Source organism: Gadus chalcogrammus, chromosome 13 (genome assembly GCF_026213295.1).
Source record: "Gadus chalcogrammus isolate NIFS_2021 chromosome 13, NIFS_Gcha_1.0, whole genome shotgun sequence".
In the NCBI taxonomy this organism is placed as follows: domain Eukaryota; kingdom Metazoa; phylum Chordata; class Actinopteri; order Gadiformes; family Gadidae; genus Gadus; species Gadus chalcogrammus.
The window spans coordinates 9,123,001-9,148,705 of NC_079424.1; the positions used below are offsets into that span (position 1 = coordinate 9,123,001).

Consider the following 25,705-nt stretch of genomic DNA (forward strand, 5'->3'; position numbering starts at 1 on the left):
TTCAGTCTTAATAGATAAAGGATGTCTTAAATAAATTAATAATTCAGCAAGTAGGGCAACAAAGAGAACCTGTCTCGCAAAAAGTATTTTGTATTAGAATTCAAACAAAAACTTCTGTCAGGTCATACTGCTAAGCTCAACGGCAAATTAAAATGGCACAGTTGTATGTCAATAGAAAGGAAATAGTGCAGTGTGTGTGTGTGTGTGTGTATGTGTGTGTGTGTGTGTGTGTGTGTGTGTGTGTGTGTGTGTGTGTGTGTGTGTGTGTATGTGTGTGTGTTTGTGTTTGAGCAGAGTTGCCATGCAAAAAAACAAAAACGAAAACAACATCTAGGCGACGATGCAACTGACAACATGGCAAAAAAAGGCGGGAATACCAAAGAAGAAATGATAGGGGTGGGGAGGAGGCGGAGGGATCAGGGGGTCGTAGGTCAACTCAGGCGAAACAAGGCAGCAATGGCGTGAGGTGGATGGCTGCTTTGAGATGGATAAAAACATGAACCAAAGAAACAACAGAAGATAGGAACGAGTTCTGCCTGTGGATAATCACCTTCGCTGGGGATGACTAGAATGTACGGCGTGGTAATTTGTCCCCTACCTATCACCACTAACGCCAGGGCAGACCATCCCCGGGCGTGCAGGAGAGAAGGAACAAAGACAGAGAGAACAGAAGGAGAGAGAGAAACCAACAGAAGGGGGGAAACAGAAAGTAGAAAAAAAGGTCTAAGAATAAAAGCCATTTCTCGTCGTTTTTTTAGTCATTTCATCAAGTTATCAATTGTTTTTTTCCTGAGGAGAGAACATTTTGGTCAAATAAGCGGTTGAGACATTAACATTATTTATAAAATAAACTGGCACTCGGTGGACAGGGATTGGTCGGTTAACAGGAGGTTAGCATCAGGAAGTTAGCATCGATTAGCATCTTGATAGGAGTGCGTTAGTGGTGGATCTAACGGACTCTGTGGCGTCAGTCTGAATGAAGGAGGGAGGGAGGGGGGGGGCGGGTCGTTAATAAGGCGTGACGGGGGGGTGAGCGTGGGTGATGTCAAACATTAACTCTGAACTGTGAACCGGTCTCTTTCAGGTTCAAAGGTTCAAACCAGAAGGGAATTATAATGAATCGCGGAATGAGTAAAAAACAAAGAAAACAAGCGATGACTTGCAACGTGATAAAATGAAAGAAAACCAAACAAATGCGATGGTTTCAGGCCCAGTGGGGGTCCGAGGAAGGTCCCTTTGTCCGTCTGGACGTCAAAAAGACAAACCTCTGTTGAGGTCATAAATTTGCCAAACTTTTCCTTTATGCTACTTTAGTTCAAAACACACTCAAATAACTTGACAACACATCCTATTCAAGGCACGCATTGAGTGGTACAGGATACAGGCCGCAGAGCAAGGCAACACATTTTAAAATACAGTCAGTTTATTTGATGGACAGGTACTAAAGGTAATTAGCTATTTTCGTCTCATCATCTGGCCTGTGCTTCCCTTACAGAGTTGGTTTGATTGGATTTCAACAAACTCACGATAGTTTGGTTTCCCCTCAGCTAAGCAACTGTCCCACTCTTTGGTTTGTGGAGCCGGAAGGTGCGACTGTGTTTGCCCCAGATTGACGCACAGACAGACGGACAGCTGACCCCACTCCCCCCCGGACCACCGGACCCCCACCCACCACGCTACGCCCACGAGCAGCACAGAGACGGGAGGATGGAGGGACGGAGAAGAGGAGGAAGAGGAGGTGCTAAGCAAGAGAGCGCAGGCAAGATAATTTAAAGCTCATGAAAACAAAGACGTAAATAACAGGGGAGAGAGCGATAAAGACAGAGAGAGGGGGGGGGGGGGGGAGAAAGAGGGAGAGAGAGAGAGAGAGAGAGGAGGGAGGGAGAATTGGAGGACGATAGAAAGAGGGTTGGATAATCGATAGGAGGCTGAAGAGTACAAGGTCTGCTGTACAGATGTGTTGTGGATGGGCTACTGTAGATTAACAGCTAGGATGGTCGCTCACACAGAGCTAGTGCTAGTGGTATGGAAGAGACAAGGGAGGACCAGAGCGAGAGAGAGATGGAAACAACATAGAGGCAGCAGGAAAATGCGACAGCGATGGGTTCATGCAGGTTATCAAGTGATGCTGGTTTGGGGGGATGGGCGGGGGGGGGGGGGGGGGGGGGGGGGCGACATACATGTGTGTCATGTAAGTCGTCATGGTTCCTGTCTATGACATGTGATGACAGTTTGGCTATGTATTACTTATTAATACACAGGTACACGTGGCACAGGTTAGCATGGTAGCATGTAAGCAAGTGTGTGAGTGGGACACCGTGGGTTTGTTGGAGTTAACACAACATTGTAACTGATGGACATACCTTTGGTAGCAAGGCGGACACAGTTGATCTTAGTTTCCTGTAGAGAGAGAGAACGAGAGAGAGAGAGAACGAGAGAGAGAGAGAGAGAGAGAGAGAGAGAGAGAGAGAGAAAGCGAGAGGGAGAGAGAGAGAGAGAAATGTTAGAACCTGAGAGACAAAGTCAGCAAGTCATTGAGTCTGACATTGAAACAATTGAGTGCATTTCATTTTCTGACAATAAATTTAATTTCCTGGTGCCTGTTGCTCCCAACCTGTTGCTGTAAGATCACTGGACATACACGCTGACAGATATTCAACCAATGGGAGAGCCCTACCCGAGCCAGTAGAGCACCTCATTATTACAAACTCTGATCACACACTAGTTTAATATTACAGACAGCACACAGAGTTAGTGAACTTTCTCTACTTTTTAGAACTTTCTATCTTTCTAACCTCGTGTACTTGTTCATCCACCCTTCCACTCATCGGGCTCCCAGTCATTCTCCCTCCCTTGCGCTCTCCCTCAGTGTGAACCTGTGTGTGTGATGTGTGTGGCTGTTTGCATCTGTGTGTGTGTGTGTGTGTGTGTGTGTGTGTGTGTGTGTGTGTGTGTGTGTGTGTGTGTGTGTGTGTGTGTGTGTGTGTGTGTGTGTGTGTGTGTGTGTGTAGGTGTGTGTGTAGGTGTGTGTGTGTGTGTGTGTCTGTAGTTGTTTCATGTGCGGAGCAACCACTAATTGGCACAATGATGGCAGATAAGAGACTGAAGCCACACTGATGTCAAGTTCTCTTGCCCAGAGAGAGAGATAAGGAGACAGAGAGAGACAGAGAGATAATAATGGAAACAGAGAAGAGAGCTAGAGCGAGAGCGAGAGAGAGAGAGAGAGAGAGAGAGAGAGAGAGAGAGAGAGAGAGAGAGAGAGAGAGAGAGAGAGAGAGAGAGAGAGAGGGAGAGAGAGTGAGGGAGCGAGGGAGAGAGAGCAAGAAAGCGAGATTCACACAGTGATGTTGGAGAGATAAAGAGAATGACAGGGAGAGAATAGAGAGAAAGGAAGGAAAGAGAGAAATACAGAAAGTGAGACATACAGATATAGGTACAGAGGGAGAGAAGGAGAAGTTACTCCAAACTGGAACAATTTATTTTGAGTATATCTCATTTTGGTTCTGTAACAATGTGTTCATAACCTGAGGGGGACGCACACACACACACACACACACACACGCACACGCACACGCACGCACACGCACACACACACGCACACACACACACACACACACACACACATATTCAGGCAACGACCGCTTATGTAATTGATAAATTGGGTTTTGTCAGAGCGGAGATTGTGTCATGGAAAGAAAAGGCATGTTTATAAATATTGACAGAATTGAGACAGAGAGTGAGAGGGAGACAGAGAGAGACAGAGGGTAAGGGCGCGCGAGAGAGGGAGAGACTATGAGACAGAGAGTAAGAGTAAGAGAGGGATGGAGTGAGCAAATAACCCAATCCCCTCAGTCATCTGGACCTGGCCCCAAACCCTCAGCCCCGTGGTCAGTTCCCACGAAGCCTCACCACCATCATTAAGATATAGACAAACCAGAAGCAAAGCGATATCACTCAAACTCCACAATGCAATGATGAGTCGATATAGGTGTAGCAGAGTACCTAATCACAGTGACTGTCGACAATCAAATTCAGCATTATTCTAAACACATTCTTTCAGAGTTTCTAAGGGGAGAGAGAGAGAGAGAGAGAGAGAGAGAGAGAGAGAGAGAGAGAGAGAGAGAGAGAGAGAGAGAGAGAGAGAGAGAGAGAGAGTCTTTTATCACTTGTATGGGTGGCAGTTCTATTAGATCTAAATTCTGTTTTGTTACGAATAAATCGCCAACAGCCATTTAACAGCAATTCCTGGCCAATGTAGCTAATTAATTCTGGATAGTGTTTTAAATCTTTTGAAATTAATTACTGATGAAAACATCTTATAATATAAAACCAAAGTATGATTAACATTAGAGAACATTTATTCCACAAACTATTAAAAACAGACAAAATCTTTGGCTGTCTTCAAAGAGGGAACAAAGCGACAGAAATAAGCTATAGACATTTGGAGCTTAGCTAGCTAGCATTATGAGCCAATCTTGATACAGGGAGGCTCATTTGGTTGCTATGCAACCACAACAATTTGGAAGTGTTGAGCGCAAAGTTAAAACAAGAAACTATTTTCCACACAACCAAATAGCAAAATATAACATACTCATTATATAGTTGACTCGATTGAGGAACGGTCTTATACACAAAACATACATCTGCGATCAACTCAAATATACTGCTGTTGATGCAACTGTATTGGTTTATTTGGTTAAAACTATGTTGACATCGTATAAGACATAGCACTACCTAAAAAAAAAATTAAAAAAAAGATTTGGGTTCACCGGGTCTTAGAAGTATCTGAACTTTTTCTGGTTCAAATCCGAACAATGTGGTCAACCACTTGTCTATAATCAAAGTGCCCTTGGGCATGACACTACGTTTTAATCATCCCTTATTTAATCAGTAATGGAAGCTGGTCTCAGTCTCCCTGTAGGATATAGAATCATTCTAAATATATATTCTCCATTTAAATGTGTGTTTTGAGGTAGGTATTCAGGTCAAAGTCACTCTTAGTCCTGATTTTCCTCATCTGGGCTAGAGAATTACACATTGATGTCTATTTGTCATGCATGAATCACCTGGCTACGGTGGCTGCGTGGGCACACTTGTTTTCCCATTTGCTTCTCAACCTCCCGCCCCCTGACCCGTACAAATTACACACTGATTGGATTGGCTGGGATCCAATCAAATCAGGATGTCTGATATGACTAGATTAAGACGTAGACACACACCAGCACACACACACACACACAGACACACACGCATTGGCACAACCACAGGAACACACAGAAATGCATGCACTCAGACCCACACAAACACACACACACACACACACACACACACACACACACACACACACACACACAAACGCTCATCAATAGAAAATGACACACATGATACACATGATAGATACCCAACACACACACACACACACACACACACACACACACACACACACACACACACACACACACACACACACACACACACACACACACACACACACACACACACAGGTAATATCTTGTTGAATTGCATTCTGGGACAGCATTCTGGGAGGGGGAGGTTATAAAGGCGGCAGCTCTGCTTGCCAAAAGGAGTTACCGTGGTTACGAAGGTGGAAAATTAAAGTAGTTCTCTGAGGATTTCACAGCGATATGGAGATTGGAAAAGCGACTTTGTCTCGGGAATGAGGGATAAGGGGGGTTGTTCATTTGCTGACGGTTTGAAGTTCACACAAACACAGGAGACTGAGAGGTAACCAGTCAAATCTACTGTACTATCTGCGTGGTGTCCGGCTTTGATAAACACACAAATACACACACACACCCACACACACACACACACACACACACACACACAAAACACATGTTTTGCTACCAGGCCTGTCTATGGTGATTTGTGTACAAACCTATTTAAGATCTTTGGCTCACAACAGCCAGATAGACTGAGAAAACAGAAACGGTCTTGCATAGAGGCAATTTGGTTCGGCTTCAGTATAGATTACTACACAACTCCCAGTTGAAGTAGAGGCAAAAGTTTCTTACTGGATGACTGAATAAAACTGGACTTACTTGAGGAGGCAAGTCTAAGTTATTGAAAAAAGGTAATTCCATAAGATGTGAATTACAAACGCCACGGTCCTGAGTTGACAGTGGCGGTGGCGGCGGCGGCGGCGGTGTTCTGTTCATCGTCATGGTTACCCACCCCGTTGGCGCGGCTGATGGCCTGGTAGTAGACGCTGTAGCTCTTGGCCGGGGAGAGGGGCGGGTTGGAGAAGCCCCCGTAGCTCTTGTTGTCCCCCACGGTGAAGGCGGTGGGCGCCGTCATGCTGGACGGCGGCAGCTCCGCCGCCATGTAGTAGGCGGAGTCCAGCGCCGAGGCGTTCCGGAAGCTGACCGGCGCCGAGAAACAGTTGGGGCCGCCGGTGCCGTCGCCGGTGGCCCGGCGGGATTTGGACTTGCGCTCCTCCTTCACCACGAGCTGGTAGGAGCTGGCAACACAAGAACACACACAATGGTTGGTGACCTGGGACGATTCCGTCACACACACACATCACGTCGTGAAGCAACAGGGAATGGCTTTTGGGGGGCGGTCTTGCTCAAAGGATGCCCATGGGCAGTCTGGGGACATTGGGAGTCAAACCCTTTTGGCTAGGAGTTAAATACAGAATACAGAAAAACAGATGAGACGGTTTAAAATACAACAGTCCATAATTTGTGATTCGATGATACGATTGCTTGTTTGTTTGTTTGTTTGTTTGTGTCCACTAGATATGTATTAATGTGCAATCTTTGTTTTGAGGTGTACGTGTGGGTGTGTGTATGTGTGTGTGTGTGTGTGTGTGTGTGTGTGTGTGTGTGTGTGTGTGTGTGTGTGTGTGTGTGTGTGTGTGTGTGTGTGTTTGTGTGTGTGTTAGAAGCTTAATGTTAATGTATGTGTGTGTGTGTGTGTGTGTGTGTGTGTGTGTGTGTGTGTGTGTGTGTGTGTGTGTGTGCGTGTGGAAGACGATTCATGTCAATGTGTTCATGTCTTTGTGTGTGTGTGTGTCATGGCTAAATGGGGACGGTGTTGTGAGGTCCTTCATCCTCCTCAGACCGGTCCTCACATCGACACATAATCAGGAGAGTCTGTTGCGGCCAATTATCCGCTAGCCAATTGGCCGCTTTCAGAAAACATGAAAAAAACATAAAAGAGATAATTGCTGATGACCAAAGAACGTACCCACGCCTCCCACCTCTCTCTATTCTCATCGTCTCCGTTATCTCTCTCCCTTTCCATTCTCTTCTCTCTTGTTCTTAATTTCTCTTCCTCTCCTTTCTCGCTTCCCTTCCCTTTTTAATCTCCATCTCTCTCTCCCTCTCTTTCTTCCCATGTCTCTCGCCCCCCTGTTGAGGGTCTATATATTACTAATGGCGTTAAGAGGCAGCAGCATGTAAACTACAGCTCAGAGGAGATGAGCCACAATTATCCTAAACCATTAATGAGTGAGTGTGTGTGTGTGTGTGTGTATGTGTTTGTGTGTGCAGGGATGTGGTAATGCTTATGATTGGGTTTTGTCTATGTTGCATGATTGGATGTAAATGTTTCCGTGTATGTGTGCATGGGTTATTAAGCATGTGTGTGTGTGTGTGTGTGTGTGTGTGTTAGTATTCATGTTTGCATACGTATGCCTGATCTTTGCATTAGCGGGAATATTAATGTCCATGAATACATTTAGACTCATGTATGTTTGCATTCAGCACACAAGTCTGCATCTGAGTGTGTGTGTGTGTGTGTGTGTGTGTGTGTGTGTGTGTGTGTGTGTGTGTGTGTGTGTGTGTGTGTGTGTGTGTGTGTGTGTGTGTGTGTGTGTGTGTGTGTGTGTGTGTGTGTGTGTGTGTGCGTCCATCCTCTCTAAGAGCTCCAGAAGGACTCTTATCTCATTAAAGATCCAGCGTGAAAACCAGCTTCTTCTCTCCAAAGTTCAGCTCACATTAAAATGTGTTTGCTTCCTCTGAGATCCTCTCCCAGCCTGCCTCATAAAACTCAATCTAATGTTTATTCTCACCGTGGCTGATTATGTTCAAATCAACATAAAAGTCAGGTTGGGACCAATTAAAAACACGTAGGATCAATAGGCGAGCAGCTTTAAGTTTGATAATCTAGAATCAGTGTTTCCCCCAGCACTGTATGGTTAAAGCGGCCGCCTTAACAATAATAGGACCTCGCCTTGTCCACCAATGTATAAAAAATTAAATAAAAATGTATATAAATTATTATTATTATTATTTAATTTTTTATGTTTTTTTTTAAATTATTATGCATTAACAAACTACAAAACTCTCGTAGGGAAAGAAAACATACTTTCATCAGGTACAAAAAATAAAGAAAATGAATACACCTGTAATACTGTTCACAACAATAGTCGTGCCACAAAGCTTTTTGAATGGAATTGAAACGGCGGCATAAGGTGTGTGTATATGTTATTGCGAATTGAAACCCTCCCTGAACCCCCCCCCCCCCACCCCCCCGCTTCTTAACCACCTTGACTCAGACATTTTCTGGGGGAAACACTGTCGAATGATTAATAACAATAATAACTTAGCGATGCAACGGAATTAACTTGTGTAGATGCATATCATTAATGAGCAGGTAGGTGGTTAGAGCATGTGAATGGTCAACGGGCTGCATATATTGTGGGCTATTCATAACCGTTTGTCCACAAGTGCTTTTGCAAATTAGTGCTTTGCATACCCACAATCATATGCCGTCGCCCCCGTCGGAATATGAATGTGTGTATGTGAGGTGCTAATTGTCCACCGAGCAAGGCAGCAGCCAGTTTATCCCGGTAGTTGCAGATGGGGTTAGGCGTCGTTCTCATAAAAACGCTAGGCTTCCAGCAAGAGGATCGAACCAGCGACCTTCCGATTGCAAGGCCATCTGCTCTACACCCGGAGCCACCGGCAGCCCGAGCCAGCCCATCTTGTTCATTCTGTACCCTGCAGACAGGGCTGCCTACCCTGGGGCTCGAACCCCCGACCCGGAGCTCCTAGCCGGACCGAACCTGCCGATACTGTCGGACGGGAAAGCAGGACGGCTGAAGGAGTCGGGATTGCGACGTTGTGTAGGATGAATAAAGGAACAACAATATAAGAGACACAGGGAGACTCGCAGGTCTACCCCTCACGGCTCGTTGGAAACAACATCCATTTCATTTTACAGTTTTCTATTTCCACACAGCCGGGCGTGATCGGCTGTATGATAGCCTGGGGGGGTTTGGGAAATGAACGGCAAACTTTTGACCCGCACACGCAGCGGCTTTTAAAAACTCATTTATTAGACGCCAAGTTGTCACTACACGTACCCTCCCTCCAACTTCCCTTCCCACCACAGAATTATGTTCTCCCCGATGCCAATTAAATGGATGGAAACACACGTTCAGAGTGAACTTTTAATTAATACACACTCCGACTTAAACAATGTGTGCCCTTTCAGAGGGAAAACCAACATGTGCATTTGTGCGGCGCTGTGTGATTTAGTGGTTTGTGTGTGTGTGTGTGTGTGTGTGTGTGTGCTTGACTCACACAACGGATTGCCTGTGCACGTGCCTGTGTGTCCGTGCATGTGTACATGAGTTAGTTTATTCGTGTGCACAGTCTTGTCCTGAGTGTCAAATCATTTGTCAACCTCAATGCTAAATTTTCCCCAGAAATACGTGCTACCAAAGAGCTGCCTCTTTTTTAAGTCAGCGTGTCAACAAGCTGTTAGAGGTTAATCTCCACTCTGCTAAAGCCGCTAAGCAACATTTTCCAAGTCAGCGGACAGGAAGTATCAAATAACTGACAGGAAGTCAAGCTTGTCAAGCTTGTCACCTCTGCCCTCCTGCATATCAAAAACCCAACAAGGATATAAAGGAAAAATGATGGAGATGAAAAGTGAGGCGGGGAGAGGAGGGGAAAGGAGAGGAGAAGAGAAGGGGCGCATGGTGCAGATGGAATGACAGATGAAACGGTGAACGTAAGAGGAACACTAAGGAAAAAGAAGGAGAGAGATCAGCAGAGCTAAACCGTCAATGCTTAGATGGCAGGAAGTGATGTCATGGGGCGTACCTGACGGGCGCGCCGCGTGACTGGGCGGGCTTCAGCAGCAGGGTGATGGTGGTGTCAGTCTCGTTCAGCGGCGCCTCAGACTCGTACTCCGGCATCAGAGGGGCTGATGGGAAAATGAACGCGTTTTTTAACACTGCAGGGTTGACATCACGGTACTGCGTTCACAGGATGACATCACACGTGTGACACCCTGGTGCGGCATCACAGTATGACACAACAGAATGCCATCGCAGTAGGACATCGCGGGGTGACATCACAGTGTTCCATCATAGCGTTACATCATAGTACGACCCCCCCACAGGACGACAATCATTGTCATTGTGATACATTCACAATGACAAGGTGTGTGTGTGTGGTTGTGTGTGACATCACGGTGCAACGTCTCACGTGACATCACTTTATGACATCACAGTGTGACGTGACGTCATAAGAGTAGTGGTAATCTGTACCACACAAGATATTAGCAAAAGGTTAGCATTTTATTTTATTATAGTATAAATTATATTATCGTAGGGTATCCATTTTACTACTGCGGCTCCATTTCGGTTTTGACACCGTGTATATAGATTTTCCAATAAGCTATCCGACAGTAAACATCGTACATCGTTTTATCTGAGATGTGAAAATGAATAGCGCCTCAGTAATGTCTTCCCGCTTTCCTTTGCGGTTATGAAGTGTGTACAAGCCTTGGGATTTTTTATTATTTCTTAATAATAAGGTTGTCCTTGCGCTAGAGTGCTGCCATAATGCCCTCACCCCAGGTGAGTTAGGGGCCGTCATAAAGAGCTGGGCGGCAGCGTTCCTCAGACACCTCTAAAAGCTCCCAGCCACCGCAGAGTGCATCTGCTTACACCATGCCAGCCAAACAGATTGATGTGGCATTTGGGAAAATCCCGCGACAGTCAAACACCTCCCTCCTCCTCCTCCTCTTCCTCCTGCTCCTTCAATCACTCCCCTCCGTCTGTCTCTCCCTCTGTCAACTCCATTTAATTTATCTTTTTAATCCTTTGTTCTTGGGGGGGAGATAACAAAGATAGTGGCTGGCGTGGCATTTAGGCGGGAAGGATGGGGAAGATGTAAAAAAAAAAAGGGATTTTATTTATTTATTTTAATTCACAGATGCTAACACGCCGCCGCACGCCACCGAGGGAAAAGGCCAGGAGGACTCAGCTGTCAGAGCGAGGGACAGGCTGACCGACAGCCGTTTAAATGCTAATGTGCTAGCGGAGGCGACCCGCATGGCGCATACTGCTAACAGTCAGCACCGCCACGGTTCGGCAGATTGGAGTTACATTCCAGGGGGTCAGGGGTCACAACAGCTATTTAGAATATTGGATTAGATATTGCGTTGGATGACATATTGTTACATGATGTTCATTCTGCTCTAAGCCCCCCTCCTGCACAGAATAATAGGTTGACTTTGATGCCATCACTGGCTGTGTAATATGTATGAATGTGTTTGTTTTTTCCAGTTCTATTCCCTATTATGACGCATTTATCATGGGACTGTCAAAACACAACCTTCAGAAATATTGTTGTTATGTTCGTCTTATGCTGTCAGTGGATCCCTGTCTGTGGATCCCCTGTCTGTTCCTGTCTTGCTCAGGGGCTCCAGGGTAGGTTAGCATGCCATAGTTGCCAGCTGCTCTGCATCACTTTATGTGCCTGGTCACATGACTGAATGTGGTCACATGGCTGCTGCGATGTCATGGCATGTGAAGGCGACACGCTACACGGACAAGGTTTACCGGCAGAATAACGCCTTGGCAATCAGCGCACTGCTGTTCAAGTCCCAGAGAACTGTTGGTCATGAAACAAACTTCCTATTTTGCATTCCTATATTTTCATATTTTATGCATAACTGCATCGAGTTAACAAAAGTTCAACTTCCATCCTGCCCTACGTCCGAAGTGAGCTGATCCTTCGTGCCACGCGTTGAGGCATTCAACAAAAAAGTGAATGAAGCGTGTTGCGTTCCCGGCATGGGGGCAGCACAGGAGCTGTACCAGACGGTTGCCCTACTGTCAGGGCCTGGTCCTCACTGTGCCTAAATGTGCCACTGAATATCACCACGGAGACCATTGTTCTACCCAAACAACAGCAACCTCAGACACACGCAGAAATCACAGCCAGACCGACAGGTAGAGCAGGCAGACAGATTGACCGACACAGACAGGTAGACAGGTGGTACAGACAGACAGGCAGTTGCTACAGAATGATGGTTAGGTAAACAAACAGGGAGTACACATTGCCAGGTTGAATGAGAGACAGACAGGTGTTCCAGGTGTACCTGCTATCTTGGTGGCGATGCGGACGGTGACCGGGGGGCCGAAGCCCTTGTTGGTGGAGGCCTTGAGGGTGAAGAAGTAGGTGGTCCCAGGGTAGAGGCCCACAAACAGGTGCTGGGTCTCATTCCTCAGCTTGAAGACCCGTCCCCGCTGGGTGGTGAGGTCCACGCTGGGGTCCAGAGAGCTCAGCGCCTTGTAGGTGATCTGGGAGGAGGCCACAGGTTCACGATGCTGTCATTCAGCCACACCTTTATATTTGTCCCTGTTTTTGTGCTTTCCCTTTATTTTTCTGAGGATGTCATTTGAATGCTGATTCTATTTCGGCATATCAACCCACGAGTGCCCCAACAGTGTAGCTGTTAGGTCAACATTGCTTAAACTACGACCACCAGTTAGGAACTGCACTCATATGTCTCCTCACTATCGTTCCTTCTCTCTGTGACCTATATTTTCCGTCCTTCTAGTGCACAAAACCAAATGTTGATTCAATATACAAATACAATGCACGCTCTTCATAATCTCGCCTTCAGCCAGTTAACACCAGGCTATAGTAACCGCATCTGACGATCGCATGAGAATGAATCTGGATTAAAGACAGAGGGACACATGACACCCCCAAACGTAAACAGAGCAGTAAGCGGCCAGTCACTGTCGAGATGTCCCGTCTCTGAGCTCCCCATATCGACCTTTGGCTGTAAAACCGTCACACTGCGTAGCCGGCCACTGCGGGGACAAATGAGTCTGAGAGGAAGTGGAATGTGACTGAAGTGTTTTGCTCCGGCGGTACTAAAGAGACGACAGGCGGGCGCTGACACCGTGAGCGAGCTGCGATCCTCACTTTACAGCTCAACTGTTAACCGCACCATCCATGTCTGTCAGCACGTCGCCCCCGGAAACAGTCCCCACTTTGTCACCGTCAATTAGACATGTAGGGCTCGCGCACACACACACACACACACACACACACACACACACACACACACACACACACACACACACACACACACACACACACACACACACACACACACACACACACACACACACACACACACACATACATACATACACGAAACACACACACTCTCTTCGTCAACTTTCGGTCTGAAATGTTGAACCTGGAGCTAAGTGCATTGTGGGTATTTAGCCCGGAGGATATTTTGTTCACACTACACGCTGGTGGGACTGACACAGAGAAAGTGAGAGACAGAATAAGAGAGAGGCAGAATACAGTACAGTATGCGTGTCCATTATGTTTGAATCGGTAGGCATAAATCAATATGTGTGTGTGTGCGTGTGTGTTTGTCTGTAGTGTGTGTTTCTGATTGTGAGAGAATGTATGCATGGGTGAACAATGTGTACTGAGTGTGTCTGACTGACGACTGACCCAGCTTTTAACTAAACCAGTTAAATCAAACCAGCAAAATCAATAGCCATTACTACAACCTGCGCACACAATAAAAGCGCCATCCTTCTCTCCATCATCCATGCTGCACTTCCACTCTACCTCCACGCTTTTATTTTATGACTCATGAACGTACGCTCCCGTATTATTACCATGACTCTTATTCTGCCTCTCTCGTCTTTTATCTCTCTCTCAACGTATGCTTCTCTCTACCATTATCACTGCTCTCTCTCCCACCCATTCCTCTCCCTTCATTCACTACGTCTCCCGTCTCTCCCTCTGGTGCGGCCTTAAAGAGAAGCAAAAGGAAAATAACTGCTTTTCCACCTTTCGATTTTCACCTCAATAAGTCAAATCAAAAGACGTTAGCGAGGCATGGGGGCGAAGTTATCCCGCTACACATCCTCGCGTGTGGTGAACCCCGACCATCCGCAGACAGAGCCCCAACCAGCAGAATATAAGCCGGGAGCTGTAACTGGCCCCCTGCTCAAAAGCTCCACGTGGGCCCGCTTGGAGCACTAATCACGTTGGCCTGAGTGAGAACTAACCAGGTTCGGAACAATACAGCAGGGCAGAAATTCCGGTCCGCGCTATAGGGGTGAAATCATCACCTCCTTAACGGAACTAATGAAGGTAACGGGCTTCCAATAAATGGACCAGAACAACCTCTCCTCTCCCCCTCTCTCCTCTCTACACCAGAGGGTTTGGAGACATTTATTTCTGTATTGCCCCATTCCAAGAGTGAGGCATGTATCAGATGGACCATGATAGGTTAACGCCGTTATTTACTCCGTTATTTTCTCAGTTTTTATAACTTATGGGGACGTGTTTCCCTGAGCTCATTTGTTCAGCCCCCCCCATATCTCCCTTTACTCCCCATCATATCTCTCTCTCTCTCTCTCTCTCTCTCTCTCTCTCTCTCTCTCTCTCTCTCTCTCTCTCTCTCTCTCTCTCTCTCTCTCTCTCTCTCTCTCTCTCTCTCTCTCTCTCTCTCTCTCTCTCTCTCTCTCTCTCTCTCTCTCTCCTCATTTTTGCCTCCCCCTCCATCGCCCCCGCTCTCTTCCTCTTCCTCTCGCTCTTTTCTTCTGCTCTCTATCTCTGCCCCTCTCTCCCCCCCCCCCCATCCCCACATAAACACACACAAACACACACACACACACACACACACACACACACACACACACACACACACACACACACACACACACACACACACACACACACACACACACACACACAAACACAAAGCAACCCCCTCTCTCTCTCTCTCTTGAATGAGGGGCACAGGGCTATTAAAGCTCAGGTAGTTTTATTGGCCAATGAAAAGACAGCAGTGCTGTGGGCAAAGTGCACTGTGGGTAATTTAGTGAGTCTGAGGAGAATAACTCAACAGAGCTGTTTTCACAGGAGGAGAGAGAGAGAGAGAGGCATAGAGAAAAAGAACGGGAACTAGAGAAAGAGAGAAAGGGATAAAGAGAGGACAAAGAGAGAAATTGAGATTTAAAAAAGAGTGGACATCACGAGTATCCACTCCAACAAATAAACAAATTGAGAGAAAAAAGATAATAAAGAAATGTGTTTATTTATTCTGTATTTCATCTATTTGATTATGAAATATTCAAATTGGTTTAAGTATTTAGATGCAGCTCCTACACTTGTATACGTACTCTCCTTCCTCCTCTGTCCCCTCTCCTTCCCCCTCTCTGCTCCTAAGGAGCAGTAGTCTCCCTTTCCTTCCTCCTCTCTCCTTCCCCTCACCTCTCCTAAGGAGCTCTGGCATCCCTCTCCTTCCTCCTCTCCACTCCTCTCTGCTCCTCCCCTAAGTAGCTGTAGTTTCCCTCTCCTTCCTCCTCTCTCCTTCAGCCCACTCCATTCATCTTTTCTCCCCCCCCTGAGGAGCTGTTGTCTCCCTCTTCTCTCCCCTCTCCCCCTCTCCACTCCTCTCTTCTCCCCTCCTAAGGAGCTGTGGTGTGGCTGGATAAGAATAGGCGTGTTGCCTCCAAGCAGGAGGACGTAGTAGCCTATTGTTGACTTAGTTACAAGTCTCTCTACCTAGAAGAGCGATGTTGACAACAACACGTGTGGAAAACTAAACTAAGGAGAGGATAATTATTCTTGTGCAGTAATTGCGTTTTTTATCAACTGACCCAAGCACCCATGTGTTTCCCTCCAAGCACGGCTGTGTTTTATGGGTACGCTGTTTTTTTCCCGCTGTAAACGTGTTGGCTTCTTAACCCCGGAGAGAGAGAGAGAGAGAGAGAGAGAGAGAGAGAGAGAGAGAGAGAGACGGAGCGAGTGGATATTTTGATTTAATAAAACCTGATCCTTTGTGCTGGCAGAATAGCAACAACAAATAAATCGATCAAAGCAACCAAAGGACTAAAACAGATGGAGAAAAGAGACAGAACGTAGAGATAGAGAGAGAAGAAAAGAGAGAGAGCAAAGGAGAAGAGGTTCTAAAGTTATTATGCAGTATCGGTTGTCAAACACTTAGATAGATATATAGATATTTAATACCTAAATATCTATTGTTTCATTATTCTATAGGATTATTGGATTTATTAACGGTGATTATTATAAATATTATTATGAAATGTTATATATTTTAGATATGATTATATAAAACCTGTTTGTATGGGATGACAGGGCCTTTTGCTATGCTGAGCAGCTCTAAACCAAGGCAAGAGATGTGTGAAAATATGCTGTGTTGTCCTGTTTTATAATTTAAACTATCCAACTGGGACAGACTGTCAAAAGTCATACATTCTAGGCCACAAAAAAAACAGTTTGTTTATTCGTACAAGTGCATAAGAGAGAGAGCGAGAGCGAGAGCGAGAGCGAGAGGGAAACAGAAGGATTGGGCAGCACAATGGACCAATAATATTTCACCATTCTCTCCCCAATAGCCTGCGGGCTAATCTATAAACACAGAACTCAACTGGCAGCCCCAGAGGGTATCTGTCTTAGAAACTAAAACCTCCTCACTACGTCAGTCTGAAGGCTTTAAAATCAATCTCCTGCTCCGCCCTGCCCCTGCAAACAACAACTTAAAACCACAGAAGAAAAGTTTGGAAAACGCGTCCAGGCAGAGTTTCCCGAGGGAAGGAGGGGGGGGGGGGGGAGCGGGGGTTGACAGCTTTGACGGTGTATTACCATGCCGATGTTTCCGGGGCAATGGCTGGAGGGAACCGACGGGGAGGGGAGGTCAGCAGACAGCTACCATGGCAACAGGCGGCATTCGACCACAACCCGCTTCTAGTCAAATGACCTGTCAGGTAAACCTCTGTACTGGTGTGTGTGTGTGTGTGTGTGTGTGTGTGTGTGTGTGTGTGTGTGTGTGTGTGTGTGTGTGTGTGTGTCTGTGTGTGTGCGTGTGTGTCTGTGTGTTTGCGTGTGTGTGATTACTGATTCATTATGTACAGGTGTTCCTCAGATGTTTTTGGTTGGAAGCACACCTGCTCATATGTGGGATTTGGAGGGAGAGGAGGAGGAGCCGGACTTGCCTCTTTTGGTGGGTCTGGATGAATGCCATTGGCTGACACAGCTGTCCATAAGCGCTGGGTGTGCATAGAGCTAGATGATGTAGAATAAACTCAACATTAAAAGTAGAGAAGTGTAGAGGTGGTCAAATATAGCAGCTCCCTCTGGGCAGAAAGGTGACACGAGGAAGACGAGAGGCAATTAAAATTACATGAGTGGAAGATTCCAACTCATGTACTGAAACATCAGCAGTTTGCTGTAATTGGTAGAGCGGATAGCCCAAGGGGGTCAATGATTGGTCCGAGAGGTAGAAGGCATGCCGTGATTGGCTGCCGGGCGGGAATTGGAACATTTGAATGCTCAGAGTAGAGTGAATTATTCTCTGAAAAAATGCTCGTAAACTAAATGGGACTAGCAGCGTGCGTACCCAAGCGTGTGTCTGTCTATTTGTATGTCCATGCCTGTCTTTCTGTCTGTATTTGTCCCATTGAAGTTCCTCTTGGATATCAGAGAATTAAGATCTCGATCCAGGATCGTAAATATCTGACCGGTATGTCCCTTTTTGTCTTCATTACAGAACAGACACACACACACGCACACGCACATGACTCCCGCCGCAAACACACACGTTCAGATACTCGCGTCATGGGGACCGGATCTGCTTCTGTGTTGCTGTTTTCTTCGTTCCATGGGAGTCATCCGATACTTAGACACACGCACATGTGCACTCGAACACACAAGACCGTTCTTTCTGTCTTGGATGACAACGGCCACGGAGGTCATATCAACACGCTGGCTATCAGTGGAAGCCGGCTTGTTCAGATCCAGCGTGATGTTGTTTACTGTTGTGTGGTTTAATGTTGTGCAGTTTACTGTGGTGTGGTTTCATGTTTTCTAGTTTTCTGCATGTGGATGACTGCCAGGAGAGAGCAGAGGACCGGAGAGGAGCTTAAATCCCCTCCCTGACCGCCAGTCTGACGGGTTGTTTTTAAAAGAAGATAATATAAACACTTCAAGACAGTAATGGACCCCCAGGGCTGGCAGTATTAAGAAGGTCTCAGACCTCTAGTTTATAACATAATATTGGGGTTTTAACACCAGTGTACGACTGAACTGAGGTTTTTTAATGCCGTAATACTACAGTAGGCAGATTTTACATTCTGGTTCACTGTTTCCATTGATTCTGAATCACATTTTGACATGTTATCAATAATGAAATCCTTGAATCATGAGTAATCGTTTAAGAAGGCGATTTTGAAGGTTTTGTGAAGCAAAACATCAAACTATTTTCTTTTTTAGGTATTTGGTGTTGTCAAGATTATGTCACGGACTACTTGCCAATGTGCCTTGCTCACCAGCAGTGTCAGAAAATCGGTGTGTTCTCGGGGTGTGGGGGTAGCACAGTAGCTACGATAAGTTGCAATAAAATGGTTCTTAATTGTCCAAGAATCGAACCTTGGGCTAGCAGGGGAGGCCACCAGGGGGAGATTACAAGAGCTAGCTTCAAAGGGCTAGCAGGAGGGGCTAGTGGAGGTGGCTAACAGAACTAGCAGGGGCTAATATAAAGGGACGAGGAGGGTTGGCTAGAGGGGGAAGCTAACATAGCAAGCAGGTGGCAAGCGTTGCACTGGCTAGCCGGGGAGGCTAGCCACTGAGTGAATCGATTTTGGACGCTGAGTCTGATGAGGTGTTTAGAGATGGAACTGACAACCTGCTGCTCACATCAACTCTCTCACTATCTCTCCCTCTGTCTCTCTATTTCTGTCCATCTCTCTCTCCCTCCCTCCCTGTCTCTCTCCCTCCCTGTCTCTCTCCCTCCCTGTCTCTCTCCCTCCCTGTCTCTTTCTCTCTCTCTTTCTCCCTCTGTCTCTATCTCTCTCGCTCTCTCTCTCCCATTCTTTCTCTCCCCATCTTTCTCCCTCTCGCTTTCCACCTTATCTCTCTCCCTCTGTCTTTTCTTTCCCATCTGTCTCATTCTCTCCCACTCAACTCTCTCCCCCCATCTCTCTCTCTTTACCCCTCTCTCTCTCTCTCTCTCTCTCTCTCCCCCTCTCTCCCCCCCTCTCTCTCCCTCTCTCTCTCCCCCTCTCTCCCTCTCTCTCTCTCTCTCTCTCTCTCTCTCTCTCTCTCTCTCTCTCTCTCTCTCTCTCAGGGGGTCTTTCTCTCACAGCGGTATGTGAGTTAGCTCTAAGGTCAGCAGGGGTCAGAGAGCGACACACAGAGATGATGAGCCCAGCTGGTGCCTGCTGGTGTTGCATCGTAGGCTGGAAATACTGATGGAGTCACATCATAGGACTTGATTCCATTTCCATCTATCCATCCACAATATCTCTATATATCTATAGTATATATACACCCAACCACCTTCCACTTTAGAACTTATGAATCCATCTATCCATCCTATATATCTATCAACTATATCTCTCTATATCAAGATATCTATCACCAACTCCCCATCTGTCGGATATGATTAGAATGTACAGTATATACCTATTGATCTATCTATCTATCCATTCATCCTTTGTCAATATGCAAACCCTCATAATGTTTTTAAAAAATCATTACAATTTAATTATTGACAAAATCTTTTGAAATCTTGTTTCTAATTTTGGCTGACTAAGATGGAAGCAGGGATTTAGTCAAATATAAAATCCTAAAGACATTCTCTTTGCATCCCTCATATTTTTCCGAAGCCAGAACATTTGGCAGTGAACATTCACCACAAATTATCAGACATGCTGCGGAACACACTTATGTTGCATCGCCTCTCCTTTCAGCTACCTTCATCCCTATCAGCACCATCCTCATCCTCCTCCTCCATCTCCACCCCCCCCTCCCCCCACCCTCATTGTTCCTGTGATAATTCCTCTGTTCCCGAGCTTGAAAGCGAAGCAAATGACAAAAATAAAACTAAAAAAGCGATGAGAGACGAGAGAGGGAGAGAGAGGAGCCGAGAGGCTACCGCAGCTCTTTAGATGTCCCAGATGATTCCTTTAATCCCCTCAATAGCAGCAATTACAGTAATTATCTCTAATGGCAGCGCATTGTGGCGCCCTACTCCCTGGTTCTGATATGTTAAACACAAGAGGACAGATTTATATTAATAAGACCAACACAAAACACGTCCAAACACATCCCCAGACACAGGTTCAAACCCCCAGCATGGCTGGGATGAGGGGTTTGGGGGGGGGGTCAATGATGGAGGGAGGGAGTTGGGGGGTCGGGGCTCTTTCAGTGTCGGCGTCCTTAAAAGAGATGATCATAAAAACAACAAGGCTCTTCACCTAGGAAGCGACATCATCCATCTGGCGGTCACAATACAACGCGGTATAAGAAGACATGCAAACATCCTGTTGCTTTGGGTTTGCAAGGACTTAAAGGTACGATGGTCGATTTGGAAATGCATTTGAAGGGCCCTTAAGAAGTACCTGCCTCTGTCATGAAACATGTTTTTCATGATAAATGCAGCCCCTGAATTAACTTCAATGTTCTGTGTCTTAACGAACAGAACTGTGTCTTACTTCCATGTGTTGTTTCTTTCAAAATGAAAATAAATAAATTTCAAGAGGTGAAAATCACTACCAATCGAAACATGTTGAGGCGCTCGTGTGTTCCCCTGGGGTATTAAAAGGAAAAGTTTGCGCTAGCATGCAGTTTTTTTATATGAAGACAATCTATTCTCAAAATAACTTATCACATTGTTAAAGCAAACTCTCAAATCAATTCGCAAAAAAAATCGTTCCGTTTTTATAAAACGTTCGTGTGGCATAGGATTTCTCCTTGTTAATTTGGTTTGTGTAGAACCGAAAATCGTTTGCTATGGAAACGTGACGTCACACTTTGGTACTCTTTAGAAATGAAAGTGGGTTGAAGAGAATAGAGGGAATACTGAATATGACCACCAGGGGGAATCGAACCAGCGGTCGCTTCGAGCGCCACCTACGTGGTAAGCACACTAGCAGGTTGAGACAATGTCTCAAGAGAGGCACTTCAACTGCGCTTGTCATCTTCTAGTTGTTTCAGATTATCTCTGCCCTTTCATTCAAGGCCGTTCAGAGTAACATGAAACAGCATCGGGTCTGATTACTTTAAAAACACACCTGTGACGGCAAAATAATAAATTGCTCGAATAAATGCGCCGCCAAGTCTCAAAGTATGCTAGCCTTTGTTGCTTGGCAACAATTTTGTCGTCTTGAGGAACTATAATGTCCTCATAATGTTTTAATAAATAGCCGTATTAATGCCGTGTGTACACTTTGGGAAATCTGACTTGGAAGTCTATAGGAACGGTTTCAGTAATAGTTTTATATCATGCCTAACAATAGGCCTAACAATGCCCCCTAGATAGTTGGAAAATCACTGTAAACAACGACATCTCATGACTTATTGCTTGAATCGCACACACAAATACAACACTCATTAATTCATCGTTTCCTGATCTACTTTATGCATTGCACACAACCATCCACAACCACCGACCCACACCAACCCAATTACCCACACCCACCCACCATCGCACAGCCAACCCCCACCCACACCAAAACACCAACCTCGTAGAGTGTGATGACTCCATTGGTCTCATTTGGAGCTCTCCACTGCATGAAGATCTTCTCCTCGTAGGGAGAGTTCTGAAGCGACTCGACCGGAACCGACCCGGGGACTAGCGGGAGAGTGGGAGAGACATGGAGATATATGAACAATGTTTTTTCATGATACAATGCATAATATTTCACGAAAGCAATTTTAATGCTTTCCTTCCTTGTAAACCTTTGGAAATATGTAATCTCTCTCATGACATTAAAGTTGTAATAACTTTAAATTGAAATAATACAGAGAAAGAAGAACTGAGGCAGACTGGCAGAGAGAGAGAGAGAGAGAGAGAGAGAGAGAGAGAGAGAGAGAGAGAGAGAGAGAGATCACTCTCCAGGACCTGCATCAGAGCTAAACATCAATAGAAACAAGCTAACTATGTAGCAGCAAGCTAAAGAAGACACTTGTCGACGCCGGGAGAGAAGAGATACCACATCTGCATCGATCAATCTACCTAGGAATACATACATAAAGCAGGTGTGTGTGTGTGTGTGTGTGTGCGTGTGTGTGATTGCTTTCACAAGTCTTAAGAAAGGCATGTTAGCAGACACAAAGACACACACACACACACACACACACACAAACAAACACACACACACACCTATATACAAACACGGTTAGAGGTGTGAAGTGCCCTACAGAGAGCACTTCAGACACATAACTACAAACCCCAACACACACACACGTAATGTAGAAGTCCTATTGTGAAGATTTTGATTAGGAGGCTGTCTAACGATCTCATCACATTTCTGACAAAGCTGTAATTAAACCGTCTCACATACACCTTATCGCTCCCACATCCTGCCTACGTGTGTGCGTGTGTGTGTGTGTGTGTGTGTGTGTGTGTGTGTGTGTGTGTGTGTGTGTGTGTGTGTGTGTGTGTGTGTGTGTGTGTGTGTGTGTGTGTGTGTGTGTGTGTGTGTGTGTGTACGTGCGCGTAGTGGGAGATGGAGACAGAGGAAAACAGCCGCCATTGTAAAGATAACAGCGTGTGTAACACATTAATCATAACTTGATTACGTTTCTCCGGTCTGAACGCTGAATGCTTCGCTTCATTAAGCTTCAAACTCCCATCTCTCTCTCTCTCTCTCACACCCTTTGTTGTGTACATTTCTATTAATCTCTGTCTTCCCCCTATTCTCTCTCCATCCCCTCTCTCTCTCTCTCTCTCTCTCTCTCTCTCTCTCTCTCCATATTCAAATCATCCTGCCTTGTTCAACAGATTGAACCTTAAACATATTCATTATTATTTTTACTATTAAAAATAATAGTAAGCATGTCAAAATACATGCTTACTATTATTTTTAATTGATAATGACAAATGGCAAAATGGCCGTGAAAGCTGCACGCACCTGACCAGTGACCAGTTTTTATTGAACCAACAAAGCAGAACACATCCTGGTTATGAAACTTAATAGAACATGAGCCAAGGCTGGTGAAATCCACCTCTTAGCCTTACCTCTTTCAGAAATCTTTTTCACCTTTTTTTAGAAGGTGTTCGTACCTCTTTTAGACAGCGTTTTAACGTCTTTCAGACAAATATTAACCTATTGACTTGGCATTAAGGTCAGGCGATTTAAATATAAACGCCCAACAGAAAACCAAGGTCATTTTGTCAACATTAGATTAATTAATATCATGCTTTGTATATTTAAGTTTTTTATACCATTCAATTTGCATTTCTTTATATACCATTTTTCTCGTTTAGTTAGAATCTGGCATGTATACTGGAACAAAAACGTTGTTATTATCAATAAAACAGAAAAATGATAGAGATTGATGAGAGCTGGAGAGCAGATTAGGTTCTTGAGTTGAAGGGAAATCTTGTTTGACGAGATTAAGATGCAGAGATTACCAAAATGTCAAATTTATGCTCCCACTGAAGATAAGCACCACACACAGGACGGTTTGATTCAAATATATACTCATAGTTTAACACTCATCCATATTATATTATACTAAACTACTCTAAAAACATAATTATATATACTCATGTTCTTTAAACATGTATTGTTATGTTACCCACATTATTAAAGATGCTACAATATCGTAAACGCACATTCATTTGATTATAAATAATTATATAATAAAAGCATGATTATATATACTCATATAGTTTATGCAGGAAGATATTTTCGTCAGGGATCTTTGATCCGAGCGGCACTAACACGGTTACAACCGGTTAAATAAAAACCAGAGGATTCTGGGAGACGCAGGTTAAATGGTTTCTCTTCGATTCTTTGTGCGCACTCCCCCTCTCTCTCCAGGTATGGCTCAGAGTGGGCGTTTCTAAACTATTTCTGAGGAAATCTCATTATGTACATCATCCCGTCAATTCTGCTTAGCGCGGGATGTTTTTCCTGCAGCATGACAAACGGCAGGCAGGTATGATATTTACTATTTTGCAGACACTTTTTTGACAGCAAATTATTTAAGAGACAAAGTGCAGGTAAGGGACAGGGGTCATCTTGCTCAAGGATGCTAACAGGTAGACGGTGGATATTTGGGATTCAACTAGGCCACTGGTGTTTTATACAGAAGTATCTCTCATATTGATGAAGCACATGACATATATACCATCATACTCAACTTAATAATCACATTTTATGAGCTGCTTAACTCCTGGGGGGCATTTTCCAACATAACCCATTTTCCAACATCAGCATGTAACATGAAAACACCCAACACAGGAAACGACACAAACCGATGATTGATGCACCGAAAATACGCCGCAAGAGGTAAACGACATGGCTTTCAATGTATGAAATAATGTTCGCCAGTGTGTGCGGTTAATTAAACACATGAATGAAACATGATCCCGTGTGTTTGTCCCCAAATTAAACGCAACCAGGAGGTGTATTTGTTGAGATTGCTCATAATCCCCACCAGGCCTGTAACATACACTACTTGTTCAATAACCCAAAGCTGCCAACTTCAAACTACTAATTATTGTTTGATGAGGACACAACAAAACACAACAACAATAACAACAACAACAACAACAAGAACAACCAGGCTCGAGGGCTGTGGGATGTGTTTGGTCCTGCGTGTCGCTCTGTTGTTGACTGTGTTTCCATTGTTCTTGCCGCTATGATCTGAGTGAAGCTTCTCCGCTCAGCAGATAAAAGGATTATTAAATCTGAGCGCTGCTAAATCCCAGCTCCACATCGCTTCAGACAGGCTGGGTTGTGAAGTCAAACCCGCGTGTTCAGTACTAGGGGGGGGGGGGGGGTAGAAATTAGCAAACATGCTTCTTATTGATCATCTACCCCTCCCGCTCACTTGGGTGGACGGCTCCCCGGTCCAAAGAAGACCTGCTACTCAGTTATTCAAGTAACGTTTTGAGGTAGGATGTGTAACGCGTTCTTCAGTCATTCTTTCAGTTTGTAATGGCACATGAAGTCCTGGGGGTACTATTTTTCGGATAAAGAAGGGAGTGATGAGAGGAGGTGTCAAGAGCAGGGGAGGTGGTAGTCATGAGAGGAGGTGTGAGATGAGAGGAGGTGTCAGAACAGGGGAGGTGGTAGTCATGAGAGGAGGTGTCAGAATTGGGGTGGTGGAGGTGATCAGAGGAGGTTGTAGAGGAAGGGATGATGAGCGGAGGTATGAGAGGTGGGGATGTTGTAGAGATGAGAGGAGGAATGAGAGGGACGTGTCAGACCAGGGTGGTGTCCTGCCGGGGCTGCGGTCCTCCAGACAGGAAGTTGAGTGACCCCCTGACAGGAAGCTGACAGATCACCGTTTCAAGGTTGGACTAATGAGCCGCTGAGCACAGAGACGACCTGGCAGCTGCAGCCAAGGCTCGCAGGGGTGTGTGTGTGTGTGTGTGTGTGTGTGTGTGTGTGTGTGTGTGTGTGTGTGTG

General features: G+C 45.4%; 1 protein-coding gene across 1 annotated transcript in view; it reads right to left on the minus strand.

Moving 5' to 3' along the window:
* Positions 1–25,705, minus strand: part of ptprt (protein tyrosine phosphatase receptor type T) — a 193,648-nt gene that overhangs the window by 82,227 nt on the left and 85,716 nt on the right. The window contains exons 13-17 of the mRNA XM_056606519.1: positions 21,803–21,912; positions 12,370–12,571; positions 10,080–10,182; positions 6,196–6,481; positions 2,364–2,400 (exon numbers count right to left, since the gene is read on the minus strand). Coding sequence (XP_056462494.1) covers positions 2,364–2,400; positions 6,196–6,481; positions 10,080–10,182; positions 12,370–12,571; positions 21,803–21,912 — 738 coding nt within the window. The remainder of the gene's footprint in view (positions 1–2,363; positions 2,401–6,195; positions 6,482–10,079; positions 10,183–12,369; positions 12,572–21,802; positions 21,913–25,705) is intronic.